The sequence below is a fragment of the Sus scrofa genome, chromosome 1 (assembly GCF_054392235.1).
Source record: "Sus scrofa isolate SSC_HxYL_T2T_F1_AM1 chromosome 1, Sscrofa_HxYL_maternal_Yorkshire_Landrace_v2.0, whole genome shotgun sequence".
NCBI lineage: Eukaryota > Metazoa > Chordata > Mammalia > Artiodactyla > Suidae > Sus > Sus scrofa.
In genome coordinates, this window is record NC_139383.1 from 262,187,152 (window position 1) to 262,213,569 (window position 26,418).

A 26,418-nucleotide genomic window follows, 5' to 3' on the forward strand; every position below is an offset into this window, starting at 1 on the left:
GGAGGCCAAAACAGAATGAACCGAACAGCTGAACAGATATGATGAAATGAGCTCTATTTCAAAGAAGTTGTGAAAGATTGCAGAAGGGCCCCAGTAGAACACAATACGGAAAGAGAATATTTCAAAGAATAAGAATGAGTAAAAATTTCTTGATAACTCACACTTGAAACATGGGTAATAGAAGATCTTGCATTTTTAGGTAAGGCCTACACATTTCTTTCTTCTAAACTTTATTCCTCTTCACTTCCCATCTTTGTGAAAAGATTTGGAGGCCAAGACACAAGAAAACACGTCCAATTGTTTTAATCTACTACAATTTAACTTCAAATGTCATTTTTTCTCTCATTTAAGAGTCAAAAGAAAATTATCCACCCACAGGATCAAAACAAATCTCTCCCCTGCTAACCATACTCTTTCTCTCTCAGACACAGAGACACAGACACACACACACACACACACTTATAATTTTCATGACCATAGCAATGACAATAATAATTACTATTAGAAAATTGTGTATTTTGTTTCACCTTAAAAGAGAAAGAGCTATAATCAAAAAGGAAAACAATAATACATGTTGGTGAGGGTGTGGAAAAATCAGAACCCACATATATTGCTGGTGGGAATGACAGTAGCTTAGAAGGCAATTTGCCAGTTCCTCAATAAATTAACTATAGAGTTACCATATGACCCAACAATTCCACTCCTGGATAGAAAGCCAAGAGAAATGAAAGTAGATCCATAAACATTTACACCAGTATTAGTCCTAATAGCTGAAAGTTGCAAACGACCCAAGTGTTCATCAAAGGATGAATGGATAAACAAAAGGTGGTATATTACTCAGCAATGGAAGAGAATGGAGTACAGATACATGCTATATCATGGATGAATCTTGCAAATTTATGTTAAGTGAAAGAAGCAAGTCACAAAAGACCATGTATTCTATAATCCTGTTTATATGAAATGGCCAGAATAAACAAATATACAGACAATGCAGACCTGTGGTTGCCTAGGGTTGAAGTGGTGGGTGGAAGGAACTGGGGGAGATGGCTAAAGGGAACGGTGTTTATTTCTGCAGTTGCGAAAATAGAAAACGTTCTAAAATTGATTGTAATGGCAGTTGCACAACTTTGTGAATGTAGGAAAGGCAGAGAGATGATAACCCTAGTTGTGTATTCTGAATGCATAGTATATGATTCAGCTTAAAGGACAATTAAACACTCATATTTTAATGAAACTTCAAGGAAATGGAAAAATGGAACTTATATCGTGTTCTGGGTAGTATGTCATACAGCTTGTGTACGTTATCTTTTCATATTCTGTTATTATTACCTTGCTTTCATATGGAGAAACTGAAATTTATAGAGGTTAAATGGTAAGATGTAACAAAACTATTAAAGGGCAGAATGAATGAATAATAGACATTTGTTTTTCTCTAGAGCTCAAGTTCAATGCAATGTATGCACAAGACACTTGTTATTGTTACTTTTCCCCATTATAAATAAATGAATGTTAGGAAGAATAATTTTTTTTTAGACACATGGCATGTATTGATAAGCACATTTTGATTAAAGACATGAAACTGATTCTTTTTAAAGGGGTCGGGTGAGGAAGAGAAGCTCTAGGATATAAGGCAAGGATTTCCTAGAATTCTCTGTGATGTTTAAAAAAGCCCACAAAAAACACAAACTGTAGCAAGGGGAAGGCAGAGTATGTTAAAGTGTCTGCAATGCATGGAGTCAGGTTTTAGAAATTTACTGATAATCTATTACAGGGGTGAAACCCATTTTACACTTGAGCCTGATTCCAAAGAACTGGTATTGTCTGTCTAGAGCAACTCTGCTGAGCAGGATTGTGGGGCAAAGTCCAGAGCAAGCTGTGAAGAATGTTGGGCTTGATCAGTGAATTTTCCCATAGTATGGGAAGGGAGGGGGCAGCAGGAGAGCCACATATTTACTGTCTTAAAAAAATTATGAAACATGTCAGAACATTATGAGAGAGTTTACTAAAGTTCATCACAAAAAAATTGTGAAATTTTTTGACTTTAAATTGCTTATAGACTCACTGAGATAGCATTTTCAATGACATCACACCAGATTTTTACATATCTACAAGGAAGGATGTAAGATTCTTACCCGAGCACTGTCCACATCTACATTGGCAAACATTACGTTTCGGTACTGCAGAGACATTGCCTTCAAAGCAAAAGAATAAAAATTCCCTGTTAGCTTCATGTTACTATTAATTCACATTCTAGTGGTGTCTTTTGGTAAAAACAAGACAAAAATGTTGAGAGCTAAGCATCGTTCTGGCATTGTTCTATTAATTGCCTAGACTCTCAAGTGCTGAAGTCAAAGGTTGGATCTTGCCAAAGTCAAGCAAATATCAGGGGCAGAAACCAGAGTCTAAAGTTTTGCTACGTGTCAAAACTAGATTTTACAGACTCCTCTTCCAGCTATCTTCCAGTTGGTTTCTGCCAATGGGAAGCATCCACAGAAACAAGGAAAATGGGAAGTGAGAGGAGGGAAAAACAACCCTTTCTTGCTCCAATTTGTTCCAGAAGTATCTTTGACCCTGGCAGTGACAATGGTGTGGGAATGGGCGTGGGTGTAGCAGATGCAGCAGAAGCCTGTAAATGTCAGCTCCTGGGTTTGTTGGTTTTGTTTTTTCAGATAGTTGTGCTCATACTTTAAAGACTCTTCATAGCATATTTCTTTGTGTTAACATCATATCTCAAGCATTTCCAGTGACCTGTTTCAAATGAAACCTCTCTTTGATGGTGACACGAAGTGTCCAGAACTTGTCCGCATGGAAACTACAGATGGGGCTGTCACTGGGGGCTGCTCCAAGAAGCATGGCGTGGGCTGATTAGCAGACATTAGGTGCAGGGTTCTCTTGCAGGGATTCTTTTTGGTTGTTTGTCCCTGGAACATGACCCAAGTGGGAGTTCTTTCTTAGTGGCTCAACAAGATGGGGAAATTGAGCGGAAAACGCTTGGATAATAAGCACAAAGACCTTTGGTATTTTAGCGTGCTTTTCAGACAAAAAAAGATGCTGATTTTGGTCAGCAGCATCTCCATGCCTGGCAGGAAGATGGTGTGGCCCATGAACTTTGGGGAAATTGACTTGCACTTTTCAAGTCTCAAGATATGTGGATGTTCCCAGTAGGAGTCAGGGGAATGGGTTTGACCTATGTGGACCTCTGATTCCAGGGTCAGATTTGATTTATGAAGCTTTCAGAGCCTCCCAAGTCTGACAGGTAATAGACAGAGTTATGACAGTCACCATTTTTGTATCGAGTAGTAGCTGGAAGACATGGCTCAACTATGGGTTCCTTGCTAGGCTTAGGTTCCTTTGTGAACATTGCCTTCCCTCACTATCCCTCTCCATCCACTCAGGACCCTCCTCTGCCCTCAACAACAACTCTTCCCTCTGCACATACAGTCTGTAATCATCTGGTCACCTACTCTGTCGCTCTTAACTCTAAAAAGTCTCCTGAATTTGATATTTCCTTTTTCCTCCCCAAACAACTGCCTTAGTTTTGGTAAACCCATCATTGTTGTTCACCTTGGGTTACCTGCCTCCATCTTTCCAACCCATGTTTATACAACACTGTCAAAAGCATTTTCTAAAACCCATAATTTGTCATGGCAGAATCTTTTTATTACTCTTCTATTTTGACTCTCTACAGCAATTCATGAAGTCATAACACAAGGGCTTTCTCCATTTGGGCTCAGCTTTCTTTTCAAGAGAAATTTTTTGCACTTCCATTGTGTACATTGTCAGTTAGCCCCCACAGAGTACTTGATATTCTATGACTGCCCCGTGCAATTTCTCAACAAATTTATAACCTCTCCTTCTCCAGAGATGCTCTTTTTAGGGTTCTATGCCTGGTGATCCTCTTAGCGCAGAGTCAGCAAACTACACCCCGTAGACCAAATCCAGCTCTCCACATGGTCTTGTAAATAAAGTTTTATTGGAAAGTATTTGCACATTCATTTGTGTATTTCCATTGCCTGTTTTTGCGCTGCAACAACAATGATGAATATATATGACAGAAACCATATGGTCTGCAGACTTGAAAATACTATCTTGTCCTTTACAGAAAAGTTCGCTGACTCCTGCACTCAGTTATCAAGGCCCAGATCAAAGAACTTCGGAATTCACTCAAGACTTAAAATTTAAATCACTTTAAAAAACCCACATTTGCTTATGATTTATTTTTTATTGTTTCAATACATTTTTTTAGCTGAGACACTGTGTGTAGTTAAATTTAGCTTTTGTGTATCTGAAAATGTCTTGAATTCTTCCCCACTGGGCATAGTGGCTTAGCCAGCTACTTTTCATTCCACCTTCCAACAGAGCCTGGAAAAGGGAAAGGGGAGGAATTCCTGTCGTGGCTCAGTGGTAACAAACCCGATTAGTATCCATGAGGATGCAGGTTAGATCCCTGGCTTTGCTCAGTGGGTTAAGGATCGGCATTGCCCTGAGCTATGGTGTAGGCTGCAGATGGGCTAAGATCCCACGTTGCTGTGGCTGTGGTGTAGGCTCACAACTCCAACTCCAATTTGATCCCTAGCCTGGGAACAAACTTCCATATGCGTGGGTGTGGCCCTAAAAAAAAATGACCAAAAAAAAAGGGAAAAGGGGAAGATTTCTCTGATTTCCTTGCAGTTAGAGTTCTGGATGCAAATTGGTTTCACCTATTAGATGCTTGCAGGTGAGACTTGGAGGGCAGAGAGGAGACAGAGCTACTTTATTTTTATCTTTGGAGACTCCTTCTAGGAAGCAAGACTGTAGGTGTTGGAAGGTAATTTTACCGGAGGCAGATGCCGGTGCCACACTCAGGGATCCAGGTCCTGGCACCAGCTTCCTGGTCTTTCATCTTCCAGATTCTAGTTCTAACTCCTGGACTGCTTCAAAAAATTATGATTCTGTGCAAAAGCTTTTAAGTTTAATTAGATACCATTTGTTTATTTTTGTCTTTATTTCCATTAGTCGAGGAGATGAATCTAAAAAGATATTCCTGTGATTTATGTCCAAGAGTGTTTTGCCTATGTTTTCTTCTGGGGGTTTTATAGTGTCTGATCATACATTTAGGTCTTTAATCCATTTTGAATTCATTTATATATATGGTGTTAAAGAATGTTCTAATTTTATTTTTTTTACATATGCCTGTCTAGTTTTTCCCAGCACTACTTATTGAAGAAATTATCTTTTTTCCATTGTACATTCTTGCTTCCTTTGTCATACATTAATTGACCATAGTTGCATGGGTTCATTTCTGGGATTTCTATCCTGTTCCATTGTTGTTTCATATTCCTGTTTTTGTGCCAGTATTACACTCTTTTGATTAGCTTTGTAGTACAGTGTGAAGTCAGGAAGCCTGATTCTTCCAGCTCCATTTTCTTTCTCAAGATTGCCTTGGCTCTTCAGGGTCTTTTGTGTTTCCACACCAATTAAAAATTTTTTTGTTCTAGTTCTATGAAAAATGCCATTGGAAATTTGATGTGGATTGAATTGAATCTACAAATTGTTTTGGTTAGTATAGTCATTTTAAAACAATTTATGGTTAATAAAGGGGAAAGGTTGAGGAGGGATGAATTAGGAGGTTGGGATTAACACATACACACTACCGTACATAAATTATCAACAAGCACCTGCTATATAACACAGGAAACTGTACTCAGTATTTTCTAACAATTTCCAAGGGAAAAGAATCTGAAAAAGAATATATATATATGTGTGTGTGTGTGTATGTGTGTGTATATATATTCTGAATCACTGTGCTATATGCGTGAAACAAACATTGTCAATCAACTATACTTCAACAAAATTTAAAAAATTTAAAATAAGCAGAGTTCCTGTCATGGCTCAGTGGTTAGTGAACCTGACTAGCATCCATGAGGATGCTGGTTCGATCCCTGGCCTCACTCAGTGTGTTAAGGATCTGGCATTGCCATGAGCTGTGGTGTAGGTCATAGACATGGTTCGGATCCCGCATGGCTGTGGCTCTGGCATAGGCTGGCGGCTATAGTTTCCACTGGACCCCTGTCCTTGAAACCTCCATATGCTGTGGGTGCAGCCCTAAAAAAGACCAAAAAAAGACCCCAAAATTATAAATAAATAAAATGAAGAAGTAGGCACAAATGGGAAAAACCAAACAAAACTATGATTTCATCATGACTCATAAGGGCCAAACTTTTATGACTTACAGGAAAAAATATTTGGGCACTTTAATTCCTTCTAAAACTGTGAAATAGATGCTGATGATACTTACATGAAAAAGAGGATAAATCCTTTTGCAAGGACCACACCATGTTGCTGAAAATTCAACTACCACAAGTTTGTTTCCGGCACTTCTCAAAAAGGTTTTTAGTTCATCCTGAGATGAGAACATAAATGAGGAAATGTGCACAATCACTGACTCTCATAAAGTCTTGCAGAGAATAAAATGACAGCTTATATAGGGTGCCCCACTCTATTGTTCTCCAGGAGTCCTATCTTTTCCTAAATGTTCCTGAGGGCTGGTGTGTGTGTGTGTGTGTGTGTGTGTGTGTGTGTGTGTGTGTGTGTGTGTGTGTGTGTAAAAAGATTAGCATCCAAATGGGTTGGTAATGGTGGTTGGTAATGGTGGGCCTCCCCTGGGGACAGACTGAGACTGGCCAGTGAGAGATGAAGGGTGGAGGCTGGTGGTGAATGGGTATTCAAGGTGGAATCTATATTTGATTTTTTAAACAAGGACCCAAACATACATTAACAGACAAGTTTAAAAGGAGAACCAATTTAACACCTTGAATCATTTCTTTCTTTGGTTTGGTTTGGTTTGTGTGGGGGGGGGGCTTACCATTATTAAAGCTATACTTAAAACCATACATTTAAGGATAAAAAAATGCTTCTTGGTGAATGTCTTAAGTGATTTGTCTATTGACTCACAATCATCTAGTTAGTTGATAGAAAATGATCTGTATATCATTCTGTAGATCACTTCCTGGGACCTCAGGTCACTGTATCTACACCTGATGGCCTTATGAATAATGTCCTAAGCTACTTATTTCATGTATGGCTTGTCTTTCCAAAAAGTCCCTATAGAACTCAATTCCTATTCGCTCCTGTGCTTTCATGACCCCTAACTGGCAAATGTAAGTGCTCATGGAGCTGCTGAATGAATAATCTGCTAATATACAGTGTTCTATTCAAGATTTGTATTTTCCTTTTCTCACTGGAATTGCAATAATCGTACCTAATTTACTCTGTTCCTGGTATTTTCTTCCTTAATCTTTACAACCACCCTATGGAGTGGGTATTGTTAGAACTATCCCCATTTTACAGATGAAAAAACTAATGTTTATTAACTTGCATGGTCAATCAGCTGGTGAGGGGTGTGGCTAGGATAACTAACTTAGAAAGCATGACTCTGGAGTCCATTTCCTTTACTACTACACAAAATCATCTCCTGAGTTCTTTATACAAGGATCACTCTCCCTTTCTCTTGCTCAAATGCCATCATGAGCTCATCTCTGGACTATTAATTAAGATGGAGGGATGGGGAGTTCTCACTGTGGCTCAGTGGGTTAAGAACCTGACATAGGGAGTTCCTGTTGTGGCACAGCAGAAACGAATCTGACTAGGAACCATGAGTTTGCAGGTTAGATCCCTGGCCTTGATCAGTGGGTTAAGGATCCGGCGTTGCTGTGAGCTGTGGTGTAGGTTGTAGACATGGCTCGGATCTGGTGTTGCTGTGGCTCTGGCGTAGGCCAGTGGCTACAGCTCTGATTAGACCCCTAGCCTGGGAACTTCCATATGCTGCGGCTGCATCCCAAAAAAGACCAAAAAAAAAAAAAAAAAAAAAAAAAGGAAAAAAAAGAACCTGACATAGTGTCCATGAAGATGCAGTTCGATCCTTGGCCTCATTCAGTGGTTTAAGGGATCCAGCGTTGCTGGAAGCTGTGTGGCATAGGTCACAGATGTGGCTCAGATTTGGTCTTGCTGTGGCTGTAGTGTAGGCTGGAAGCTGCAGCTCTGAGTTGATGCCTGGTCTGGGAACTTCCATATGCTTCAGATGTGGCCATAAAAAGAAAAAAAAGATGGAAGGAAGGATTGCTAATTGAGTTAAGTCAATCCAGGGCCTATCACTGGAAATACAGATGGGGTTTATTCCATATAGATGGGCTACACTTTTTTTTTCTGCTTTTTAGGGCCCAACCTAAGGCATATGATGGTTACCAGGTGAGGGGTCAAATTGGAGTTACAGATGCCGGCCTACACCACAGTCACAACAATGCAGGATCCCAGCCGCATTTGTGACCTACACCACCGATCATGACAGCACCAGATCCTTAACCCACTGAGAGAGGCCAGAGATTGAACCTGCAACCACATGGCTCCTAGTTGAATTTGTTTCCACTGTGCCATGATGGGAACTCTAAGGTGGCCTACATTTTATAACAGGGGAGTCTTGACAATTACATTGCCATTTGGTTTACTTTAAAGAGGCGAAACTGGAGTTTCTGTCATGGAGCAGCAGAAACAAATCTGACTAGCATCCATGAAGATGCAGGCTCCATCCTTGCTCAGTGGGTTAAGGAACCGGTGTTGCCATGAACTGTAGTGAAGTTTGCAGACATGGCTCAGATCTCACATTGCTGTGGCTGTGGTGTAGGCCGGCCCCTACAGCTCTGATTTGACCCCTAGCCTGGGAACATCCATATGCCATGGGTGTGGCCCTAAAAAGACAAAAAAATAAATAAAAAAAATAAAAAGAAATAAAGAGGTGAAACTGATGACTCAAAGAAGACACTGTCTTCCTTTACCAATATTTCTCTAAGAAAGGGGTAATTAACTTCTCAGAGACCATGCCAAGCCTCCTTTTCTCACTTGCTTCTGAAGTTATAAGGTAGATACCATCTTTACAACTCCTCACTTCCCAGTAGGTGTTAGGTGTAAACTGGCCTAGTTGGTCCCACAAATTTGACTTGGCTAAGTTCTCTGAGGGGGGTATTGTCATGGTATGCGTAGCATCCCACATGTACCTACTGAGGCCTGCTCTATACCAGACAGTGGACACACTTCTAGGATATAGCTGTGGATGAAAAGATAAAACATTCCATCTCCTGCTTTCATGGAGCCTCCATTTAGGGGGAAGCCAACAGTAAGACTAGAAAGTAATATGTATAGTAAATTAGTGATCATTGCTAATAAAGAGAAAAGGAAAAAAGTAAAGCAGAAAATAAGAATGGGGGCTAGATTACAATTGATATGTAATCTTGATATGACATTGATATGACATTTGAATAAAGACAAAAAGGAAACAGACGACAATAGACCCTCAGGATAGGTCTCTTCTCTGAGGAGAAGAAGGCTTTTCAGAGGATGAGTGAGACCCCAACTCATTCTATGAGATTCCCAGACCCCCCCATAAATAAATAAATAGATAAATAAATAAATGAGACAGAGTGAGAGAGAGAGCAATCAAGAGAGAATTACCAAAATCATTATCAAGTGTGTGCTATTTTATCAAAGTTAGGAACTCATTCTATGAGATTCCCAGACCCTCCCAATAAATAAATAAATAAATAAATAAATAAGAGAGACAGAGTGAGAGAGAGAGCAATCAAGAGAGAATTACCGAAATCATTATCAAGTGTGTGCTATTTTATCAAAGTTAGGAACTCATTCTATGAGATTCCCAGACCCTCCCAATAAATAAATAAATAAATAAATAAATAAGAGAGACAGAGTGAGAGAGAGAGCAATCAAGAGAGAATTACCGAAATCATTATCAAGTGTGTGCTATTTTATCAAAGTTAGGTTGTAATGCCTTCTGTCAATCTGGTCAATATCATATTTGTGACTTTATATATAGGAAAATTTGGGGAAAGTGTCAAAAGTCTAAGTCTGAGGGTGCTGGTGGAGGGAAGTCCCTGGCCCATGTGTCCCCCTACCTTCTAGCTCCTGGCCCTCCTGTAATGACATTGGTATCAGAATGTCTGGATGATAATGGCTGCTCTAATCCTAAATAATGTAGGTCTCTAATTTTTAGAGGGAATTTTCTTCCTTATAAATAGTTATCCCTGGCTCATATACATAATTAGATTTGCTGTGAAGTATCACTGGATGATAGATAGAAAGTGGCTTTATGAAATACCACCTAAGGAATTGTTAATGCCCCGGGCCCATGCATATCTGAGAGTTCTGGTCTCTTTCCCAGGATAAGAGAAATGCATGGACTATTATACTTCCATAAAATTTCCAGGTACAACAAAGGTGAAATTCGTGGGATCAGGTACTGGATGGGATGTATTAGGAGCCAGCCTGGATCTAGCTAGAGTCAAAGCCAGAAGTGAGAGTCAGGAAGGCACAAAACTCTTTTGCATCACTTTTTTCTCTTGGATCCTCTCTAGAGAGTGCCTTCCCTGAGGAAACAACATCAAGGGAGTTCCCTACGTGGCTCAGCTATAACGAGCCCTACGAGTATCCATGAGGACTTGGGTTCAATCCCTGGCCTCACTCAGTGGGTTTAGGATCCAGTGTTGCCATGAGCTGTGGTGTCACAGATAAGTCTCGGATCCCATATTGCCGTGGCTGTGGTGTAGGCCAGCAGCTAGAGCTCTGATGTGACCCCCTAACCTGGGAAATTTCATATGCTTCGAGTGAGGCCCGGGAAAAAAAAAAAAAAAAAAGCTAGAAAGAACCAACACCAAGAGCAAGCATTAAAAAGAAAAAAAAAAAAAAATCTCCCCTTGCTACAAAGTAAATGGAGGAAGTAATACTTAAAGTTGGAGTTCCCGTCATGGTGCAGTGGTTAACGAATCTGACTAGGAACCATGAGGTTGAGGGTTCAGTCCCTGCCCTTGCTCAGTGGGTTAACGATCTGGCGTTGCCGTGAGCTGTGGCGTAGGTTGCAGACTCGCTCGGATCCCGAGTTGCTGTGGCTCTGGCGTAGGCCAGTGGCTACAGCTCCGATTCAACCCCTAAACTGGGAACCTCCATATGCCATGGGAGCGGCCCAAAGAAATAGCAAAGACAAAAACAAAAAAAAAATACTTAAAGTTTATCAACTCTGTCCTCAAGATGATCTCTTTTGAAATATTCCTTGGAGCCAAATGAATACTTGCCATGTCTCTGATATTCTGCACCATGATTTACACCTGGGAATCTCTGATGATACTTTCTTGTTGATTCAGTTGGCTCACAGTAGCTGTCTCATTAATTATAGGATCCCAGCTGGAATATAAGGGTATCTTCTCTATGACATCATTGAACATGACATCCTAGAACCTGGAATTTTGGCAGACTCGGAGCTAATTTCATTTTTTTCTGCTATGACTAGTTAGTGTGTGGTCAGCCAAGAACTAGCCAACTGATAGCCTTGTGTACAGAATCAATAAAGTGTCTGTCTCTTTTCAACCTTCTACTACCTATTTTCATGTGCCCTTCCCTTTCCCAGCCACTGCCACCCCTGAATGAGAAATAAACATGGTGATATTAAATATATGAAAGCTATTTTCATTTAGGATTCCAATGGGATTATTTTGTAGTTGACAAAGATACTAAAGTTGGAGTTCCCATTGTGGCGCAGCAGAAATGAATCCTACTGGTATCCATGAAGATGCAGGTTTGATCCCTGGTCTCACTTAGTGGGTCAGGGATTTGGTGTTACTGTGAGCTGTGGTGTAGGGGGTGGATGTGGCTTGGATCTTGCATTGCTCTGGCTGTGGCATAGGCCAGCAGCTACAGCTCTGATTGACTCCTAGCCGCCTGGGAACTTCCATATGCCGCAGGTGGGGTCCTAAAAGGAAAAAAAAAAAAAAAATACTGACGCCTTCTTCCCATACTAATGTTTCTTGTAAATTTGGTTTTATGAATCAGAGTTCCCCTAAACTTTGTTGTTTTGTTCTAATTACTGAGGAGGTAATGAAGCTTCACTTTTATAGACCGGACCAGGTGTTGGCATACTTTTTGTCAAGAACCAGATAATATTCGGGGCTTTATGGACCACACACTGTCTTTGATTAATATTGTTTGGTTTTACAATCTTTTAAAAATGTAAACATTTTGAGCTGCTGGGATGTGCAAAAATAGCAGCAGCTTGCCAAGGCCTGTACATGATGATTCATCATTTTTCAGAATTTAATGTCAGAAAACACCCCAAATATAGCACTGACCAATGTTCCTCAAATCTTCTTCAGAGCAAAATAACAACCACCACAAAGTGAGAAGTAGAATTCTATAGTAAAAACCAGAAAAATCCTCCTTTCTGGTTTTTCCATTCCTCTATTCAGGTATCTCAGGAATGAGTCATCTAACTTTCTTTTTTGTATGCCTTTTATGTAGATGAGGAACTATGAATATTTCTTGTATAGCCTTGATCAGATTTTTTTCTTTTTCTTTTTGGCCTTGCCTGCAGCATGTGGAAGTTCCCCCAGTCCAGGGATTGAATCTGTGCCACAGCAATGACTTGAACCACTACAGTGATAATGCCAGATTCTTAACCTGCTGTGCCACAGTGGGAACTCTGGTCATGGTTTTTTTTTTGTTTTTTGTTTTTTGTTTGTCTTTTTGCCATTTCTTGGGCCACTCCCGCAGCATATGGAGGTTCCCAGTTTAGGGGTCGAAATGGAGCCACAGCAACACGGGATCCGAGCCGCGTCTGTGACCTACACCACAGCTCATGGCAACGCCAGATCGTTAACCCACTTAGCAAGGGCAGGGATCCAACCTGCAACCTCATGGTTCCTAGTCGGATTCGTTAACCACTGCGCCATGACGGGAACTCCCTGGTCATGTCTTTTACAGCAGATATTTGTCAGTTGCTTCCCAGCACCTGTTTCTTCTACTTTCTACTGAAAAATCCCACTGATTTTTCTGTGGGCAAATTTATCCCTTCTCTGTTTTATAGCAGCTATGCAATTTGTATGGGATTAATCTAACCCTAAATCCAGGGTTTGACCCTGATTTTTTTTTTTTTTTGGCCATGCACATGGCATTTGGAAGTTCCTAGGCCAGGGATTGAACCTATGCCACGGTAGTGACCTGAACCAGAGCAGTGACAATGCTGGATCCTTAACCTGCTGAGCCAAAAGGGAACACCTCAACTCTGATTACCTTTTCTTTTCTTTTTTTTTTTTAGGACCACATCTGCAGCATATGGAGGTTCCCAGGCTAAGGGCTGAATTGGAGCTGCAGCTACTGGCCTACCCCACAGCCACAGCAATATGGGATCAGAGCTGCGTGTTCAACCTACACCACAGCTCATGGCAACACTGGATGCTTAACCCTGCAACCTAATGGTTCCTAGTCTGATTCATTTCTCTTGCACCATGATTGGAACTCCTGATTATTTTAATCTAACCCACAATCCTATCTTTAGGCCAAGGGTTAATAAAAGAGAACCAGAAAGCAAGAGAAAGCAATTCCTAGCACTTGTGACAGTTACTGAAATTTCCTTGTTCTTTTATCTGGATGTACACAAGACACTGGCTGGCAGCTATATAAAACACACAGGAACCCAGTCTTTATTTAAGGCCAATGGCTCTGAAGGTAGTGAGATAACAGAGATAAAACCTGGATTTTTTGGCTTCTTGATCCATTGGGTGAAATGTTGCTGCAAGTGTAATCTACATCTGGAATTTTCATTACAGTTGAAATTGAATTAAGTTGGAGTTTCTGCCACTTACCTGGAAAACACTTAGAAACAGTATTATAAAAATCTCTCCATTTGGGTCAAACTGCAAGAACTATGACTCAACATCATTACTGTTTAAAAATTCCTCACACAAGGTACACAATATAAAAGCAAAATCTAACTTAAGGGTGGAGGAATCTAATTTCTGGCCTCCAATATGTCCAGACCCAAAATATTCATTAATTCTCTGAAATAACAATTGACCAACCGGCATTCTAAGTTTCTTCTGAGCCTCCTCTTATCAAGGGAGAACGTGGAAGGAAAGTAAGCTCTAGACACAGACAAATGTTATTTTTTCCACTTCAAAGTATATGAGGCACTAAACTTGCATTAGACAACTTGGTTTCAAGCCTGAGTGCCACTATTGCGAGTGCTCAAGCAAATGATTGCTTATCTGAGCTTCTATTTCCTCATCTGTGAAAAGGAGATCTCACCTCCTAGGGATATAAAGGCAAGAAAAAGGTGAGATAAAGGCCAAAAAAAAAAAAAAAAGTCTAGTGACATGTATACAGTACCAAGCTCATTTTCTTACCTCTCAGAGAACAGAAAGCAAACAGAAGTCAATGTTCTCCCTTCTAGCTGGAAGAACTCTAAAAAGGAGAGGCAACACAGCTTATAACCTAATGTCCCCAAGCCTTTGACAGCCCAAGATGATGGCCATACTATGGGATTGGCCAACATTTATAAGTGAGAATATTTTAGGAATAAACAAAGCCTCTTACTCATCTTGCAAAGATTCATAAGATCTGGCAACACTGGGCCTTTTGCCCTGTGTTGCATGATAACTGTCAGGAGGACAGCAGTGGCTGTCCTTCTGAAGGAGGTGTGCTCTTTCTAGATGAGCCCTGTCCCTGCCATCTTGTATTGCTTGGAGAACTCTAGATAGAGTGGCCAGATGCCTTTTTTTTTTTTTTCTCGTATTTTTAGGGCAACATCTGGCATATGTAAGTTCCCAGGCTGGGGTCGAACACGGGCTCTGAGACACATCTGTAACTTACACCACAGGGCACAGCAACTCCAGATACTTAACCCACTGAGCAAGGCCAAGGACTTAACCCACATCCTCATAGATACTGTCAGATTCATTACCACTGAGCCACAATGGAACTCCTGCAAGATGACATTTTTGTTGTGGGTCTGTGGCTATTTGTCTATGTAATTACCTACAATAGTAAGTATCTGAAGTGTTTCTAATGTCTCAGTCCATTGTCTGTTTTATTCTTTTTTCTTTGTGCTTGGGGTGCTCTGCTTATTGATATTACTTGCCTGGCTTCTATCATCATTTGAGTTCAAGATTCCCAATTTTGATGCTTCTACCATCATAGCCAGGAATTTTTATTCACGGTTATACACTGAAGATCCTATCATCACCTCACCTTCTTTCTTTTTCATTCTCAAAGGGAAGATAGATATTTCTAACATACTGAATCTCTTCCAAGCCCCCAGTTGAGAACCACTGTTTGAAAGTGTGGGCTCTGTTCTTGGCATCGCTTTCTTTTATGTTATTTTGCAAATACCCTGTTAGTTAAGGTGATTGTGTCCACGCTACAGGTGAGATTATCAAGGTGCAGAAAGCTTAGACAACTTATCCTAGCCACAATTAATATAGGATTTAAGTCTGGGTCACCCATCAGATAGTAAGGAACACAGGGTCAGCTATAATCTGCAGGTCCCTTGGAAACCTACCTAGCCCTGGATGAATTCCCTCTTTTCTGCACCAAGAAGACATCTACTATGTATACCATGCTTCTGCTTATAGAATTACCTCCTCTTGAACTTCTCTCCACTGCATTTGGAAAGGAGATGGTACAGAATTAACTCTCAGGCACAGCTACTAAACCAACAAACACCTGCCATGTCCCTGGGTTCCCGGAAGTGGCACAAGTCTGGACCAAGACTTCTGCCTTTGAGCGCTAGGGCTGGTAGACTTTTCCACAGAATTCACCACAAAGCAGCTTATCCAGTCCAAGCAGCTTATCCAGTACAAGCTAATGGATCACAGAGGTCTGTTTATTCTCAACTAGAATTAAGCACAATTAAAATCCAGGAAATGACTGAATCCATAAGAATGGACATCTTTTTTTTTTTTTAAATGTTTTGCAGAGAAATTTTTTTGTTGGTAAGCAGGGCCAATTTCTAGTCCTGGGGAAAAAAAAAAAGCTCCTGGTCAAGTATTTTCTAGAAAAAAGCACTCCAGCCTTTCCCTTTGCACTTGACTGCCTTCTTTGTTTCCTGGACATGCACCCACGTGTATTTTCCTAGACTCATTTCTGACCTCATTGTTAGAATCATGAAACTCCCAGACAGTCTGGGTGGAGTTCCTTTTTGAGGAGTCAGGGTTGCATTAAAAAAAAAAAAAAAACTTATCCAGGGATGGAATCCCGAGAGTGGTTTGGGAATATGAAATCTTGAAAACCCGACTAGAAAAAAACAGAGAGTGGGAAGAAAAGAAGTAAAGAGAGAAGGGAGAAAAGAAGGCTGGTGAGAGGAAAAGAGGGAGAGGAAGAGCACAAGAGGGCAAAGTGAAAAAAATTCAGGAAAAATAAAAAATAAGAATGAAGAGATGAACCACTCCCATACATTACTTGTCATCCACCTGAGAACTTAGACACACCAAAGTGGGAAGGACCACCGGAGCAGATAGAGGACTAACTGATATAAAATTCAGATCATGGAGTTCCCATTGTTACTCAGCAGTAGTGAACCCAACTAGTGTCCATGAGGATGTGGGTTCAATCCTTGACCCTGCTCAGTGGGTTAAAGGATCTGGCTGTGAGATGTGGTGTAGGTCGCAGATGCAGCTCAAATCCCATGTTGCTGTGGCTGTGGTATAGGCTGGCAGCTACAGCTCCAATTCATCCCCTAGCCTGGGAACTTCCACATGCTGCAGATGTGGCCCTAAAAAGAAAAAAACAAACAAAACTCAGATCATTATTAGCCTTATCCTAAGGGGGGAAAAAAGCCAGTTCATTCTCTCTTATCAAAGTCTCCAGTAATATCTTCCCCTTTCTATCAGTTTAGCCTTTAGTGGAGTGGTGAGAAGGAGGAACCCAAGGCTATGTTAAGAGAGAAAGATGGAAGGGCTGTTTTAAAGTGCTCTTCAGCCAAGGTATAGAATTGGTGCTGATAGGGATGGAGTAAGGTAGTTACACAGGTGGTCGCAGAAGTCCCAGTAGGGGACCATGGATAGAGAGGGGAATGTAGGGAATTTTGGAAGATCCCTGTAAGTTACGATCACTCAAGAAAGCTATCAGAATGTCCTGGAATGAAGCAGGCTTGCTTAACTATAAAACCATAGTGACTGAGATATGCCTCAGGTCACTAAGTCAAAGATAAAAGGAGGCCTGCATTCAAGTTCAGCAAGATGATGATCCTTAGGACAAAGGAGAGGAATTTAAGGGAAAGATGACATCCAAAGTAGGAGACCCTCGTTATACAGAAACCTGAGATGATTCCACATCTTTTAGCAGATGTTAAACACCCTTCTGCTGATTTGAACGAGCACTGTGATGGTCCTAGTTTGGTCACAGGATCAAATACTCTCTTACCTGATATGAAGGAGGAGCTAATGATGGAAGCCTGACATCTACTCGAAGAATGAGGAAGAAGTTGGTCTTTCTCCTCCCCCATGTTCCTTGGACTATAAAAATATAGCCCACCTATCCTCAGGGCAGGGCCTTCTTGCCTGCCTGCTTGTATTCCTCACAAGCAACCTATCTTAATATATCTATTTCTTGCCTATCACTTTGTCTCTCACCTGAATCCTCAGTAAGCCCAGACACCAAGTGAGTGATTCTAATTAAAAAAAAAAAAAAAAGGCTTCAAATCCTAATCTGGGTTTAGGTTGGGTCAGAAGTGGTTCCATTTCAGAGCTGCTAAAGAGTCTTATTGTTCACAGACTAACAGTATCAGCATCACCACCTGGGAATTGCTGTAAAAAAAGAAAGAAGCTACAGAAACAACAACAAAGAATAATAAGTGACAGAAGGAGGATAGTGTACAGAGAAGATAGAGGATTTATGAGCGGAACTTTTCATTGTGTGGATGTGAAGTATGAGTTTGCTCTAAGACCTCAGTACTCAAGATCATACAGACCATGGCAGCACCTGGGAGCTGATAGACAAGCAGAAGTTCAGGGCCTCCATCCCAGATGCACTGAATAAGATTCTGTATTAGAAGACTCCCCAGATGAATCTTAGGCACACTGGTCTTTGAGAAGCATTGCCCTAGAGATCCATTTCTATCAGGGAGCTGTCTGTGGAATAGAGGACCCCAGAGTATTAGCATCAGCGATGCCTGGGAATTGTGAGAAATGCAGATTCTCAGGACCCACCCTGGATCAGCTGAATCAGAATCCCTGAGGGTGGGGCCCAGATGTCTGTTTGCACTAGCTGCCAGGTGATTCTGCTGGGTGCTTAAGATGGAGAACCCCTAGGCAATTCTTTTTTCTGTTTTTGATAACAAATGATCATGTTGGTCTATCATGTCTCCAACACCATAATGATGCAAGAGTATCACTTAAAATATCTTGCACCCTGAGTGACTTGGGCCAATCCAAACAGACAAGAGCTGTGCATCAGCTCAACTGGGTGCTCTGTAGGTATTAACCCTTTCAGTTGCTGGATTGGGGGAGATCCAGGGTGTCCAAGGGAAGGGACTTGGATAGCCTCAGCAAGGTGGGCCCTGGAAGCAGAGGCTACCTCTTAGCCACTATACATTCCAATAATTTAACAACCGGTTCATCCGGCCATTCCTGCACATACCAGCTAAAGATCAGCCTTTTGATATTGCTGAAAAATTCAACACTCATTCTCCCTGGACATCAAGGGCAATGGTAACGTTCAGAAGTGAGTTGTTTACCAGGGAAAATGTTAATTCAAAACAAACAAGCGCAGGAATTCCCGTTTCTGCTCGGTGGTAACGAACTCGACTAGTATCCATGAGGATGAGGATTCGATCCCTGGTTTCACTCAGTGGGTTAAGGATCCTGCATTGCTGTGGCTGGCTGTGGCTGTGGCTGGCAGCTGCAGCTCTGATTCAGCCCCTAGCCTGGGAAGTTACATATGCCATAAGTGCAGCCATAAAAAGCAAAAAATAAATAAATGAACAAGCACATTTGCTTGGAGTTTCAGCATTGAGATGGGAATGTAATCTTCAGGGATCCATTTATTTGTAGGAAGCAAATCCCTGTTAGGTTCCTGGGCTGATGGCTAGTCTATGGGACAAAGCAGGAAGGAGTTATATTATTTGGAAGATACTTGACATTGGCTCAAGGTTATGGGGCAGGAGTCACAATGGCTGGTCATATGAACAGCACACATCTCTGGATAGTGGGGAGAAAAAGGCAAGAGGCAAAGGACTCACTGAAAGACCAAGACAAAAAATGGCCATTCTCATGTGTCACCCAACCCCTGCAATGTGCCTTCACAGAATTGAATGCAATTGTATGTTATTTCATTGTCAAAAACGTCCAAGGGTAAAGTGTTCACGAAAGTGAGTTATTTAGTATTATGGTAATTATAATCATCACAGGGTGATTTCTGCCAGCTTGGGGCAAACTCATGCCTCTGGCTTTTGTGGGCTGTAGCTGCCGTGAATGCCCAGGAGGTATGTAGAAACTATGGTAATTATAAGAAGAGACTGTACATCATTACCCCAGCCTTCTTAGATTTGGATCCTTAAAGTCCTTGGATTTTCCTTCAGGCATGGAAAGAGCTAGAACATGGACAGAGGTCATGTCACTTGGAGTGAGGGAGATGTTACATGTGAATCAGTTTAGAAAATGTAAACTGAATCAGCAAACTTGTTCTGTAGGAATAGAAAAGGACCTCAGTGTGCCCTTGGATAAACTGAGGCACAGGGCATCGTCAAGGAAAAATATTGACTAAAACCTTATCTTTGCTTCTATCCTACTGAGAGATCCCTTTGTTTTCTTTCTATGAGAGAACACTGGAGTCTTCACCTCTTTGCCAGGTGGCCCTCTCCCACGACTGCAGGTGGCTTACAGTCTAAAAGCCTCCAAAGCTTCTTGTAAAAAATCTGTAGTTAATTATATTTTCCTGATCGCTTTTACATAAAATAATTTCAAAATACTGAAAGCAGGAAAGTAGAAAAATAATTAACTGGGATGGTATCTCCAAGATTGTATTAATATTACCATGTTTATATTTTGGTGTTATATGTACATACATATGTAATTAAATCACCATTTTTGTTACTATGTGATTTTGCATTCTGCTGTCTCCCTTAATATGATGCCAGGGGCATTTTCCCATTGACTAATGTACTCAGATCACACAGTTTTTAATTGTTGCATACCATTCTATCTGGGTGTGTTATGTTTTAATTGACTTTTCTTATGTTCTCTACAAACTTACAATTAAAAACAATATCACATAAAACTAATGAGCGTTTTTATAATAAGTAATTGTGGAAACTTATTTTCCGTGAGTAATTTCATAGGAATATACTATTTTTTTTCCTGCTATACAGTATGGTGATCAAGTTACTCTTATATGTATACATTTTTTCCCACCCTTTGTTCTGTTGCAACATGAGTATCTAGACATAGTTTTCAATGCTACTCAGCAGGATCTCCTTGTAAATCTATTCTAAGTTGTGTCTGATAAGTCCAAGCTCCCGATCCCTCCCACTCTCTCCCTCTCCCGTCAGGCAGCCACAAGTCTATTCTCCAAGTCCATGATTTTCTTTTCTGTGGAAAGGTTCATTTGTGCCCTATATTAGATTCCAGTTATAAGTGATATCATATGGTATTTGTCTTTGTCTTTCTGACTTATTTCACTCAGTATGAGAGTCTCTAGTTCCATCTATGGTGCTGCAAATGGCGTTATGTCATTCTTTTTTATGGCTGAGTAGTATTCCATTGTGTATATATACCACATCTTCCGAATCCAATCATCTGTTTATGGACATTTGGGTTGTTTCCATGTCCTAGCTATTGTGAATAGTGCTGCAGTGAACATGCGGGTGCATATGTCTCTTTTAAGTAGAGTTTTGTCCGGATATATGCCCAAGAGTGGGATTGTGGGGTCATATGGAAGTTTTATGTATAGATTTCTAAGGTATCTCCAAACTGTTCTCCATAGTGGCTGTACCAGTTACATTCCCACCAACAGTGCAGGAGGGTTCCCTTTTCTCCACAGCCCCTCCAGCACTTGTTATTTGTGGACTTATTAATGATGGCCATTCTGACTGGTGTGAAGTGGTATCTTGTTGTAGTTTTGATTTGCATTTCTCTTATAATAAGGGATGTTGAGCATTTTTTCATGTGTTTGTTGGCCATCTGTATATCTTCCTTGGAGGACAGTCTATTCAGGTCTTTTGCCCATTTTTCCATTGGTTGACTGGCTCTTTGCTGTTGAGTCGTATAAATTGCTTATATAGTCTGGAGATTAAGCCCTTGCCCGTTGCATTGTTTGAAACTATTTTCTGCCATTCCGTAAGTTGTCTTTTTGTTTTCTTTTTGGTTTCCCTTGCTGTGCAAAAGTTTTTCAGTTTGATTAGGTCCCATTGGTTTATTTTTGTTCTTATTTCTGTTGCCTTGGGCAACTGACCTGAGAAAATATTCATGAGGTGGATGTCAGAGAGTGTTTCGCCTATGATCTCTTCGATGAGTTTGATGGTGTCTTGTCTTATATTTAAGTCTTTCAGCCATTTGGAGTTTATTTTTGTACATGGTGTGAGGGTGTGTTCTAATTTCATTGCTTTGCATGCAGCTGTCCAGGTTTCCCAGCAATGCTTGCTGAATAGACTTTCTTCTTCCCATTTTATGTTCTTGCCCCCCTTGTCAAAGATTAATTGACCATAGGTGTCAGGGTTTATTTCTGGGTTCTCTATTCTGTTCCATTGGTCTGTCTGTCTGTTTTGATACTAGTACCACACTGTTTTGATGACTGTGGCTTTGTAATATTTCTTGAAGTCTGGGAAAGTTATGCCTCCTGCTTGGTTTTTGTTTCTCAGGATTGCTTTGGAAATTCTGGGTCTTTTGCTATTCCATATAAATTTTTGGATTGTTTGTTCTAGTTCTGTGAAAAATGTCCTGGGTAATTTGATAGGGATTGCATTGACTCTGTAGATTGCTTTGGGTAGTATGGAATGTACTATTTTTAGTGATCTTGATGTGTAATGCCAAACTTCCTTCTTGAGTGCCTGCACCAATTTACATACACCAGCACATCTGCAAACTTGCTCATCTCATCATACCATCACCAGCACTAATATTGGTTACTATGACTTTAATTATTTTTTGTTAAACTGATAGGAAAGATGTTATATCATTATAATTTTAATTTGTATTTCTTAGACTACTAGTGTGGTTGAAATTATTACTATTTTTTATGTAAAACTATTTAGTATTTAATTTTTTATTAAGAGGTCTGACTTTTTATTTTTGAGAGGCTCTTTATATTTTAAGGTTTTTGATAATTAAGGTTTTTTTAGGTACAGAAATTAATTTTTTAGTCAAATCTACTGATCATGTCTTTTGTCCTTTTTCTGTTGATTATATATTTGAAGAGACAAATTCCTTCTGTGGTTATTAGTGTATATTCATATTTTTTCTCATAACAAAAATAATTTTAGTGTTTACAATAAAATTTTTTGGTAATGATTGAAATATTTATTATAAAAACCTGGGACAATTAAAATACCTGAAGGAAGAAGGATGTCTCCACTCATTAACAAATATTACATATATTCCTCCCTCATTGTATCCATGTACATTTTACTCTTTAATACTTTCACTATTTATTTTGTTGTTGAGGGAAAAGATGAGGATATATGTACATTTTCCTTGATTCCATTTACTGAATGTCAATCTTTCTTTATTACTTTGTGATATTCCCTATACAACCTACTGAGGTCTTAGCTGACAGGGCCTATTTAAGCATTTGTTTTTCTCCCAGTGATTTATGTGTTTATTCTTGCACCAGGACGCATATTTCTTTATTACATATTTAATTAAAATATAAAGCTAATATTACTTGTCTATTTTTCTTACCTGTGAAAAAAGGGGGGAGGGGTAAATTAAGAGTTTGGGATTAACAGATACATACTACTATATATGAAAAAGATAAACAACAAGGACCTACTCTATAGTATGGGAAATTATATTTTGATATGTGTAATAACCTATAATGGAAAAGAATATGAAAAGCATATATACACAGATATACAAACACACATGCATATATGTATGTAAGAAACAGAGTTATTTTGCTGCACCCTGAAACTAACACAATATTGTAAATTAATTGTACTTCAATAAAAAGAAAAAAAGAGCTATGGAAAAAAATCAGTGCTGGTCAAGTTATATAAAAAATATCTTTTGCACAAGGTGGACAATAGAGTGTTAGTACATGACATACGGAAATGTGAGTTGTATGAAAGTTGAATGTTTGAACACTGAATCCTCTTATGTAGGGCAGGTTTGAGATGAGGTGTAAAAAATCTAAGATTGGATAAATAGACTGGGGTTGGATTATGGAGGGACTTTAAAAAGAGGAGTTTGATGCTAATAAGCAATTAAGAAGGAACATTAGGGTTCCTGAGCCAGGACAGGGATGGGGGAAAGGCATGCTTTAGGAAGGGTTAGCATGCTAATGCTACACAGGCTGGAGGCAGAGGTACTTATTCAGAGATGCATGTTGAGACCTACAGAAATTCATCTCTGAGAGAATGAGGAATTTTGCAAGAGTGGCAATGGAGCAGAAGGCAATATTTTCTCCATACATATAACAGAAATGATGGCATTGGCTCAATAGATATTTGTCAAGTTTCTATATACTCTAGGTCTATAAGGGACAAGAAAGAGTCAGCAAATGCTACTGTCATGAGCCTTGTTCTAGAAGAAAGAGTAATACCACTGATCAAAATGGGAACATTTTCTCCTACTGTGTGGACTACTGGATACTCCTGTCCACTAGGCTCACCATAACTAACCCATTAGACACTCTGTCCTCATCAGTTTTCTCTAAAATAACTCCCAAGGGGAATCCAAACATTCCTGGTTTTGTTTTGTTTCCCATCAGTCCTTGGATGGGGAGTCCAGTTGTGATTATCATTCATGTGCTCTGACTTAGGGGTGGTTTTAGCTTCCCTCCATCTCCCCACGTCCCATGTAGGACAACTCCTATGGGGGATCTTCATATGGGAGGTCCCTATCATCACCTTATGTGGAAGGAAAAAAAGGGTCACCCCTCCCTTATTCTCCATCTCGGTCTTAGAAATGAGCCCTCCAGGAAGAACCAGCCTATCTCATCACTGACTAACTGACTAACACTGACCTCACTTCAGCATTTTGGTTTCAGTGTTTTGGCTAATTTTGTTCTCTGTTTGACTGTCATGAAACCAGCAGAAACCAAGGGGCCCCAGCCCTGTTTATGGTCCAAATATTCAGCCTTCTCCCACCTTTCTCTATGTTTTCCTGTCCATTACTCTGAGCCTCTTGCATTGCTTGGTTTAGGTTCCTCATCTTGTTCCTTGAATTTATCTCTAAAAAGCCTTCAAATCACCACTGTTGAAAAGTCTCTGCTTTTGCCTTCTGGTTCCATTCTGCTTTTACCCCCACCTACTCTAGCTCCAGCTCTAATCACCTACCCCACCAACAGCCCACATGGCTTTTGCCTGACTTACAGTTGGATACTGCCTGCCCAGAATCTACAGTTAGTTACTCTGTAATTTATATTTATTTATTTAGTTGGTTAGTTAATTAGTTAGTTACTCAGAGGGCACCATGACCTCTGATTTCTCCAAACCTACAAAAGTTTGAGAACTGCTGATCTATAAAACGAGGCTAGGATGACTTGGTCTGCCTACCTTGCTGAGTTGTGAGGATCAGATGAGATTTTATGTGGAAACTGGCTTGGAAGCTATGAACTGCTCCACAATCCATGCAATTGCTATTGCCATTCATTTAACACTGAGCAAACAGTCACTGGGCACCTGTACCGGGGCATAAAGATGACTGACATAGAAGTTACATAGAACTTAAATTTATGGAAATTTATGGAAGTTTCTCTTTGGCCTGTTTGGGCAAAATCCTCTTCTGGATTTTGATAATGTTCTTTCACTATTGAAACAAAATAACTCAAGTAGATGATTTGGAGCATCCAGTTACTTAAGTTATCTCCTCTCTCTTTCTCTCCCTTCTTCCCTTCTCCCCTTCCCTCGCTCTCTCCCTCCCTTTCCTTCTTTCTTCCCTTCCTTCCTCCTTCCTTCCTTCCTTCCTCCCCCTCACCCCGCCCCACTCTGTCTCTGTCTCTCTCTTTTGTTTCAAACCATGCTTTTGTACTTGCAATGTGGCAGACAAAAAGAGCATGTGCAGGGCATAGAAGAGGTAGATTTCAGGTATGTGTGCTCCTTTTCCTAGAAGCTATTGGATGGTCAGGTACACAGTTCGATGACTTGTGACTCTGCAGACCTTTCCCACTGTCGTTCTTTTCAATGATGCTTATTTAACATATGTCATGATCTCATTTGAGAGCTCTACCGCACTGAGCTACATGTTCTGCAGGATGTAGGAACGGCACATGGTCTGTAATTTCTAGCTTTCCCGATATGAACAATTCTTGGACAAAACACCATGTAAGAGCCTCCTGTTGCTGCTAGATTTACTTAACCATCCACTGTTGTCGCTTGAAAACAGTTTGGTGCTTGATCAGCACTTTTCACACTCTCCCTGGATGGCTTCCTTTCTTTCCTCCATCCTCTTCCCCCAAGAGATAAAGCCAAAACAAAGAGTAAAGCCAATGCCAACAGGCCTAGAAGATTATATTACCACTTTCAAAAAAAATTTTTTTGGCTGTGCCCACAGCATGTGGAGGTTCCCAGGCCAGGGACTGAACCCATGTCACAGCTGTAACAACATCAAATCCTTAAACCACAACACCACCAGGGAACTCTTCAAAAATTTTAAACTATACAAATTAAAAGTTTCAAAATGAAACACATGACTTCATTGAATTGCACTAATTAGGGAAGGTATGGAAGGAGGTTAGGGGTAACTGGGAGTAGAGAGACAGGAAGATTTGGGGAACAAAATCTCAGAGAATGGTCCTCTGGCCTACGCTGGGGAATTTTGTCACAAGAGAACTGGATTGCACACACAGTCTTCATAAGATGTTAGAAATGTGAGCAAGGCCATTTGGCAATCCCCATGGTAGATTCTTACAACAATGGGTGTGTGGGAAAAGGGATTTTTCCTCTTTAGCAAATTTATCACAAGCCAGTGTGATGGACACAGGTCAGCTTCGGGGGCTATGGATACTTGGTGATGGGAAGGAAAAGAGCAGCAAGTTCTGGAAGGAACTTCCCATGTACATTCCAAAAATGTCTCATTTCAACAAACCAGAGCCCAAGAGATAAAGAATGACAGGTGTTACTGATTTAGAAAAAAAAAAAAACAACTGTAAGACAATTTCAGGACCCCCAGAGATGGCTGAGAATACATTAGGGAGAAGAGAGCTGTAGGTTTTATAAGAGCATAATGCTTGGTAGAAAAAACATCTACAATCTAGAGGAGCTGTGGCAGAGTTCATACTTCACGTGCTTCCAGAAAACAGAGAAGGTGGACCCAGCGTGGCCTCAGAGGAGGCTTTTTTGCTTAATGCCACCAGGCTAAATTGTTTCTCTTATTTTGGCCAGAGAGAGTAAGATCAGATTTATCACCTTTTCCGCATCTATGCTATTTAGCAGGGCGTTGATCTTTGCAAGTA

General features: G+C 40.4%; 1 protein-coding gene across 7 annotated transcripts in view; it reads right to left on the reverse strand.

Moving 5' to 3' along the window:
* TXNDC8 (thioredoxin domain containing 8) overlaps nucleotides 1-26,418 on the reverse strand; it is a 53,509-nt gene that overhangs the window by 17,750 nt on the left and 9,341 nt on the right. For 4 of the 7 annotated variants that reach the window (NM_001416049.1, NM_001416051.1, NM_001416050.1 and 1 more), the window contains exons 1-3: nucleotides 11,115-11,224; nucleotides 6,278-6,382; nucleotides 2,133-2,192 (exon numbers count right to left, since the gene is read on the reverse strand). In NM_001416049.1, coding sequence (NP_001402978.1) covers nucleotides 2,133-2,192; nucleotides 6,278-6,382; nucleotides 11,115-11,138 — 189 coding nt within the window. In that variant the 5' untranslated portion in view covers nucleotides 11,139-11,224. Of the gene's footprint in view, nucleotides 1-2,132; nucleotides 2,193-6,277; nucleotides 6,383-11,114; nucleotides 11,225-17,779; nucleotides 17,940-26,418 lie in introns of those variants that run through there. The other 3 variants (XM_084978053.1, XM_084978165.1, XM_084978099.1) reach the window with 3 other exon arrangements.